General features: G+C 38.9%; 1 protein-coding gene across 3 annotated transcripts in view; it reads left to right on the forward strand.

Annotated features, from left to right (window-relative positions):
* Window positions 1-6,708, forward strand: part of COL12A1 (collagen type XII alpha 1 chain) — a 307,200-nt gene extending 300,492 nt beyond the window's left edge. For 2 of the 3 annotated variants that reach the window (XM_069235672.1, XM_069235674.1), the window contains 2 exons: window positions 1,876-2,046; window positions 5,687-6,708. In XM_069235672.1, coding sequence (XP_069091773.1) covers window positions 1,876-2,046; window positions 5,687-5,889 — 374 coding nt within the window. In that variant the 3' untranslated portion in view covers window positions 5,890-6,708. Of the gene's footprint in view, window positions 1-1,875; window positions 2,047-4,630 lie in introns of all 3 variants that reach the window. The other variant, XM_069235673.1, reaches the window with a different exon arrangement.
* The last annotated feature ends 2,303 nt before the right edge of the window (window positions 6,709-9,011 follow it).

Here is a 9,011-nt window from a genome sequence, read left to right on the forward strand (position 1 = left end):
AAGGTAGGGAGACAGAGCACAAAAAGTGCTAAAGTGGATAAAAAAAGCGATAGCATGAACATATAAGAGAGGCAAATGGTGCCCAGCAGAAAAATGAAAGGTGTGTAAATGGTGACTGGTTCCTGGGCCTTTTACGTACTATTCAGTTCAAGCTCATTATTGCATCCTCTTTACCAGCTTTTTTTCTTATTTACGGCACTTCAGCAAATCAACTCCATAGGGCAGAACTTTTAAAAGGTCCGAATGTCAACTGATGAAAAATGTGTTGACTAATTTGTAAAAACAGGGCATATGTACTACATGTTTAACGAGGAAAACGACTAGAGCTAAAATTACTCTTTAACATACATTATTGTTTTTTATGTATACAAATAATGGTTACTTTAAGGATATGCAATGGATATTCCTTTGAATTATTTGGTAGATCAAATGCCTTTTCCGAAGTCTGTTTAATCCACATATGGGTGGCAGGGTGTATACCTGTTTTTTGCACTGCAGCAACATATTTTCATCTCCTATGGTGATGTAGTTTATGATCCATAGCAATATTTTTGATTCATTACAATGTTGCTATTCCTTTTACATGGTGTGATATATTACATTCATAGATACATGCATCTCATTGTATTGTGTATGATATGTTTTGAGTATTTAACATGAATTCAACAATATTTCTACTTGTTAGATCAGAAGTAGTGAAATGCTTCCATGCACCCTAGATCTCAAGGAATTCTGATGTTCTTGGAAATAAATACATTGTCAAGCTATGGAGTTAGCACTATGCTCTGAATTATGCTTCACTGGTTTGGCACTATCCTGGTTAAAACATTATACTTTAGAGGGTGGCGTTGTTCTACTTTAGGGACAGAGTCTGTTGTTCTCATTTGTCTGCAAACTTCGTGCTCCATTTGCTATATCAATAAAAGTTTGAGACAGAAGATGATCCATAATGTTGATATAGAGGTCTGTGTTGTTTTATCATCATCGAAAGGATTTACAGTCATTGCACGGATACATTTCAAGTTCCTATGTGTAGCCCAAGGGAAATATTGTCTTGTGATTTTAAAATATGTATTTTCTGTAGCCAAAATTATAACTGTGCAGTAGCTGAGGTTGGTCTCGCGTATCTCCCAAAGCATTATGTGGCTTAGATCTATGTAAAAAGTCAGGATGTTGCTGCTACTGTTAGATCAATCATGTTTTTGTTCCGTCACATCATTCTTTTCAGTGATCTTCTAGTCATGCCCTGGCAGCAGTTTTTAGCCACCCTTGTGGTCTCCATCTTCCTTTTTACTTGTTAAAACAGGGACATTTCATTATGGGGTCCACAAGAAGCATGCAACAAATGCTAACCCCATTTGCTTAAAACTTTAGATTCCAGATAACCACATAGCCGTCTGTTCCAAAGGAAACATGAGCTCATCCCTCCTGGGGCTGCAGGGTAGCAGACTCCAGGCATGCCTCCATTAATTCTGCAATACTCTGCACTTTTCGAAGGTTGAGGGTTCCCGGGAGGCATGTGCGTGTAGTAGGAAGTGGAAACTAGAGAAAGAATTTATTGGTGCCTGTAGCTTGGTTCAACTCCTGACAGATCAGAGTCAATAAAAAAGAGCGTAGTCTAGCTCCATTGTGGGAATCAACCCGTGAGTCACGGTTAAAAGAGTCTTAATCACAGCTTTGGTTCAAGCTCATGGTTTCTTTCACAACATGTGTAAAAAATCTAATGCAAAAGCATTCTTAAAATATAATTGGGGGCTGTCTAGACAGTAGCAGTGCCAGATGCATTATCCAAATAATGCCTAAATTAACAACAAAACATAAGAGAACAAAAAAACTGTGTAGTTGTTTTCAAATTATGCTTCCTCTTGAAATTAGGTCCACCAGGCGACTCTAGAACTGGGCCACCAGGTTCCACCGGTTCACAGGGATCTCCTGGGGCACCCGGCCGCCCTGGAAACTCTGGAATTAGAGGTCCTCCTGGCCCACCAGGGTACTGCGATTCATCCATGTGTGCAAGTATGGCGTACAACGGGCAAGGCTTCCCAGGTATGTGCCTATTACTTTCAACATTTCTATTAAAAGCTATTGCCTCATTCAAATGTCAAGGATAGTGGTGGGTTCAGTCCTTTCCGTTCTTGAAATACCTTCTATCACACAGGATATATACAGTGAGCATTTCTCTTTACATTAGAATCCAGTCAGAATGTTAACATCCATAGGTACATGCACAAATAGTAAATTGGTGTTTCTCAGATGGTACTGCACAGAGTAACATACGGATGAGCCAGCCACGTAAACCACTGTGAAACATAGAGAAATTACCCACTAAGTCCACATTTCTCATATATTTCTGCATTGACTAGGAATTGCGGGCCTGATTCTCAAAGGCAAACTTACACTTTTGAGTAAGTTTACAATTGTTTGCTATTCACAAAGGGATTTACGAGTAGTATCTTTACAAGTGCGGAGCCTCTGCATCACTGCACATAAAAGATAGGTCTGTTTAGGTGGGGAGAGTTAGCACTGGTAAAGATACTAATGATAAATCCATTGAGAACATCAAACAATCCTAAACTTACACAAAAGTGTAAGTTTACCTTGTGAATCAGGCCCTACATATTTAGAAAACAAAACTCTCATTTGAACTCAGTTCATATTCAAAATGATTTCTTAGTTTCGTTCATCTAACACTCGCAAAATCATCCCAAAAGATGCTAACAGTGCACGCTTCAAAGTACTAGTTTATTTATATTGAATAAATAGGACAGTTTAAATATACGTGGTGAAATAAAAGTTAACTGCTTCTGGTTTAATTCAGTTAGTTTATGTTATTACTTATGAAGCTCAACAGTAAAAATGGATATGAGCTCCAAGTCGATTATACAAAAAAAGGAAAATAAAACTCTCCTTGTACAATATGCAAAACACATCAACAGTGTTCTTTACATGTCCCAAACAGCAGCTTTAAAAAGGAAGGCTTACATCTGGGGTAAACACTGACAGAGAGATATTTGTAATGTTTTACTACCTCACTCAGACATGGATAAAGCAGGGGTCAAACATACTCATGACAATTTTTCATCCACCAGTCGGGTGTTTCCACTCTAGAGCAGTTTTGGAGCCCCCGGTCATGTGTGCATCAAAAGCATGGTTTGGATGCTTGCTCAAGAGATTATGTTTGTCTTACTATCTTCACTCACCTTCGAAACAGAACATGTCTGAATAATAAACAATAGCCTGCCTCCCTCCGTTATGAGAAGCCTAATTTTGAATTCAAAACGTCCACCCTCTTACTGCTCCTCGGATACACCTTCCATTCCTGCTACATTCAAAACTTGGGGTGTTGTTTAGGAAAAGTGGATTTTTCCAATCATACTATTCTGGGTGCTATAGTTTTCAGTGAATATTTCAACCAATGGTTTCCTCACTAGGGGCATTCCACACTTTTTTTTTATGTATGTGCACCCTTATTCCATCTGACTAATTTTGTGTGCTCACAGCCAGCACCTGCCTGTGTATAATGTAAGCCTTTGGACTGTGCTCACATACAATATCATCATTATGTTTCTTGTTTAAGTACACCACTTAAGGGAATGTCAATACATTCTACACAGGAAGACATCAAAAGGGTTTTAAAAAGCAATGTGGAAGGCAAAACCAGATACAAAAAATAGGTCTTGTAGAACAGAAGGGCACACATCCTGTATTTTAAGATGAGTAACAGTGGCTTCAATAACTCTGAAACCACAAGGGAGAATGCGTGCTTACTCACAGTGGAGGAGCTTTACTGTAGGTAAATTATATGCACCCTCTGTAAGAGCATCAACCACTAGCCATACCCCCTTCCAGCAGCAATCGAGTCTGCAGATACAATGACAAACCACATGCAAAGCTTAGTGCCTGTGCTAGCTTTGTCCAGCTGTCCAAATGCTACTCCCATAAACACTCTCCAGTGATTAGATTATTATCCCAGATCTTAATTTTATAACAACTTTGGGCAGAATTGTTAGGCTAAGGGGCATTGCTTTTTCACCCATGGCATCTCAGATGAGTCTGAATGTCGATCCACTTAAAAATACGCAGCAAGGATTAAAAAGTACGGAGCATAATTCACCAATAAGGAGCTTCCTAGATCCTCTAGTCCTCTGGCTCCAACAAAATAAAGGCTACGTCTCTATTGTTCCCTACTTGCCCCTGTTATGTATAGCCCATTATTATGAGCTACGTACGTCTGTACTTTCTATGTTTAGCAATAGCAAATTAGTTCTCCCTCAACAGCTGTAGTAGGGATAACCTTGATTTTGTGTTTCATTTACCACACTATAGACCCTCACTTGAGTTGCACTACTTGTACACCTCATAAGAAAGAGGACGAATTACCTTTGTGGTAAAATCATAATGTAAACATGAGCTCCCACATAGCCCACGTGTTATACGGCAAAAGTCAAACTCAGCTTTGGTTCTAATTACCTGGGTCATTACTGGCGGAGGCCTGTAGGCCCCCATGTGTTTGTCTGTTTGGTGTCAGTACTCACATCGATGAAGGTAAATGTATGGTAAGAGCTGAAGCACATATATTGATTCACATCGTATGAACTTTATAACTAACATCTTCTTTGACCTGTTTCAGGTACCGGCTAACACATTTTCTAAGTCGACAGTGCTGCTTACAGTTTGAATACAATGAACAATCCTGTTTCTGAGATGTTTGCGCACGTTCTAACTATGGAATGAATCATAATGGAAATCTCACCACGGATGCGGTTTATGAACCATGTGGGCATCGGGGCGACTCTTTATACTAACACAACTCGTGATTGGGGGAAGAGGACTGTGATGCCAACTTACAAAGCCTGTTGCATTTTTAGTAAAACAACCAATCAAGATACAAAAACAAAATACAAGCACCTGAAACCTTGTTGGTGAAAGAGGCTTATAAAACTACTAACCAGCGGTGGTAACAGCATTAGACGAGATTATTTAACCCGGTAATCTAGAAATTATGTATGTATATAATATACTAATTGTGCCTTGTAAATGATCTGTAGGGGAGCATATCCACTAAAATTTGTTAACATCCTATTACAATATGCTTCTGCATTAAAACCTACTGCTTGCTTTTTGCTAAAAAAATAACCTCCCATACGAAAACCACTGGTTGCTAAAGTGCTATAAAACATGTCCGCCGCAGTAAAAATGCCATATTGTGTAGGTCTTTTGGGGAAGTCTGCCTCAAGACTGAGACCACACACAATACATTAAAGAACAAAGAAGTGTTTTTGTGACAGACCTCTACCTTAATATGTTCTGAGCAAACTGGTACAGAAAATTAATTGTACATGTCATTGTCCTTCAGGCAATTAATCTTGTTTTTTTTACATTCCAAACATTTCCTGCCATGACAATTCTAATGTATATACATTGTATTTACTAAAATGCTCCCTTACATTTGCAAGTAGATTTTATGACAATTGGTATCTACTGTTATTCTGATGTATTATATTTTATTTCCACTTTCAGTATTTTCTGCGAAACATATTGATTAATGCATGTTTATATTTCATTGCAAAGCAAGACATATAGTGGTCATGTGAAAACCAATTCGCAATATCTTTGTGGAATCAAAGACTTTAAAATTACCATATTTTTAACTTTGATGTTCAATCGGACAACTATTTTCAACCAGGGTCCTATCAACCTGAAAGCGGACCCTATGAGCCCGAGAGCGTACCTTATCAGCCTGAAAGTGACCCCTACGTAGTCCAGGTCCAGCCGGAAATGCCAGAGGAGGAATTTGAGTACTATGGAGCAGACAGTCCCTCACAAGACTATGCTGAGCAGAAGCGCAGGAAAAGGTCTTTACTGAGGAGAGCAGGAGCTAAGCCTTAATGCCTTGCTTGTTGTTTGCCCTGCAATGACAACTCGAATTGCATATGCGCATATGTATATGTGTTTGTATGTATGTACATATAGGATAGATGGATATCATTTGCTATGGTCTTATTGCAAAACAGCACAATGGAATCCCATCTATTTCTTGGTATGTAAATGCGCCTGGCATATGTGCAAACATCCCGACTGTAACCGTAGACTGCATCCAAAGGTTTTCTCTTCACAGTGCTTGTAAAATACTTCTCTGCCCAGGCTTTTTAGACATTAACACGTGCTTTTAGTTATCTGACCTTCACTTTCTTCTTTAAAGAACTCAGAAACATAAGCTGCTGAATATAGGTTTATTGGCTTTCATGATGGTGCTTGTTCTAGCAATCCCTTCCGTCACATTGAAGACACTTGTCTCCAAGTTATTATGCGTACTCGACTACCCTCCACAATATTCAGAGGGAATACACCGCTCTTAGGACTCTCTCTTGGGGGGTACGGACCTCAGCCACGTTCCATCAGTCTCAGCAGACACAGTCCTACGAGAACACATAGATCTGCCCTCTGTAGACACATTAACATTTATGGCAAATTGCAGCCGATCCTGCAGAAATGGAATTGCATGTTTGTGTTGTATATTTAGTACGGACATTTTGCAGAATATATTGTTTCTTAGTTCTCAAAAAGCAGTTGGAAAACACTTGCAAGACTATGATTATAGAATTGCTACTTTTATATTTTTGACTGCAAATGGTGAATTTCACTGCCTTATATTTTATTTATTTCTGAAAAAAGAGAGGCGTTTTTTCAATAAAACTACTGAAAACATTTCCTGTCTTTCTTTGATGTTATAACTTGTTTTGCCTATATTTTTGTTAATGAATAGTGGTTGGGGTTCTTGCAGCTTCGTCTTAGGAATGGTACTACATAGAAACATTGTGAGGCATATTTAAGAGCCCTTAGCGCCACCGGAGCATTACTTATAGTGACGTTCCGGTGGGGCTATACACTGCACCGTATTTACAAGGTGGCTTTAAGCCACTTTTTGTGGCTTAACGCCACCTTGTAAATACAACCCCTTTACACGCAGCACTTTGTGTGGAAGGGGTGTGCAATGGGTGTTGCTGTGAGCATGCCACAGCAACACTCATTGCATTTTGACGCTGCCCAAGATTTACAAGTTTTTGCAAACCTGAGGCAGAGCCAAAATCATATGCCACCCAAGGGGTGGTGTTGGCAGGGTGCAAAGGGGAGAAATGCTTTAATTTTTCCAAATCTTTTGCTCTATGTGTGCTGCATTCAACAGTACACGTAGAAATAGCAAATCGCCATTTAAGATAGTTTTTGTGCAGGAAGGTGTTCCGTCCTGCACAAAAACAATCTCCCCTCAACGCAGCAACCTTTGCACGATGGTGGAAGGGTTGCTACGTTGCCGCACGGCAGCAAATTCAGCACTGGCACGGGGGAAACACGGGTGCACTGTATTCTATTAAATACAGTACATTCCTGTGTTTTGAAAATTATGCTGCGCGACGCTGCCAAATTTCACGCAGCAACGCTCACCGTCATTTTCCCTTCAATCTGACCCTAAATCTCAAGAAAGAGAGGTCTTGGCCAGCATGCATATTTTCCATTTAACCAAGCCACGTCTGCACAGTTGAAATAAAGTAACTATGCAATGAGATATTCCAGCTCAAATTCAGTCAGTGCAATAACGAAAATGTATTGTGACTTTTGAACAAACTGCTGAATCACACAACTTCCTCATATAACACAACTCCTATGACTCCAGCCATTTTTCCTGTTATATTATTAAATGTATTCAATATCTGATATTATACATCCTTTTTTTACGCTAGTGGTGCTAGAATAGGTGTAGTTAAGGCAGAAATTTCATAGGAAAGGCATTTTTTATAGCAACTGTTGTGGCATTCGACAATCCTGCACAAAACATTTAAAAAAGTTCATTCACTCTGTCTCCTTCATGGAAAGAATCTCAAGGATCTGTCAAGGCCAAGAAAAAAGGGGTGTGCCAAAACATTGATTAATCATTTTGTTTCCCATAGGAACATTTGCCCTCTAATACAGAAAGCATGGCTAGCTGAACAAAAGTAGACCACATTTGGGCAGAAAATTTGAATTTGACTCAGAAAGCATGTTTTCCCTCATTTGGTGTAAATCTGTTCAGTAGTTTTCAGGAAATATCATTTAAAATAGATGATTGGGTGGGCATGAAGAAGTTAACTCCAAGAAAAAGTTGGTGATATCTGAAACGATTGTGTCTCGATGTGCTCTGATTGGTCAATTTAAAGAGGATTTGTGAATCTTGAGTGGCTGGCCCTTTTATGGACAACATGTTGTGGCAACCATAACAGGACTCGGGGACATGGTCCCCATTGAAATGCTATGTAGTAAAAGCAAACAGAAAGCAAATGAATAGTAATAGTAGATTTTAGTCACAAAATAAATCGTTTGTTGGTGGTACCATATTCATTTTAAAACTTGTGGTATGTTCTAAGGTGTTTTTACTCCTTGGAAAATCACGATCCTCTGTTGGGATTTGATTAATCATGTTTGAGAGTAAAGAGTTTTCTCTTATGATTTTCTTATAGACGTTATGGAAGGTGCTCCAGAAGCTAACAGGAAAACACATTTCCAATAGCTTCACACTGTTATACACAGCATATGAGAACAAAGTCTGATATTCTGAGTAAAACATGTACTTCTAACAGCAGCAGCAATCTGTCAGTTGATTCCCCAGTGTTCTGCTGCAGCTTCACGAAAGTGTTCCAATTAATAACTTGATAGCTAACATTACATCTGAATTCCATCTTGATGGAATCAATGCTGTAAAACTGAATGTATTTCCTACAGAGAATACTGAAGCAAATTAACAACATGAGAGGTTTCTTTTTGTCATCGATATTGTGGTTAGTAGTCTAGAAAACTACAAATGAGGACACATTTTCTGTAAATTCTCAAATATGTTCTTGATCAATGTCTGAAAGAAATGTTTGTAAGTTGAGTGAAACATAATTCCAACTACAGCCTATCAATTGATCACTCATTGTTCTACTGCAGCTTCTTCACAGACTTCAAAAGAAGAAGTAGATCGCTAACATATTGTACTC

The sequence above is a fragment of the Pleurodeles waltl genome, chromosome 5, assembly GCF_031143425.1.
Source record: "Pleurodeles waltl isolate 20211129_DDA chromosome 5, aPleWal1.hap1.20221129, whole genome shotgun sequence".
NCBI classification, from domain to species: Eukaryota; Metazoa; Chordata; class Amphibia; order Caudata; family Salamandridae; genus Pleurodeles; species Pleurodeles waltl.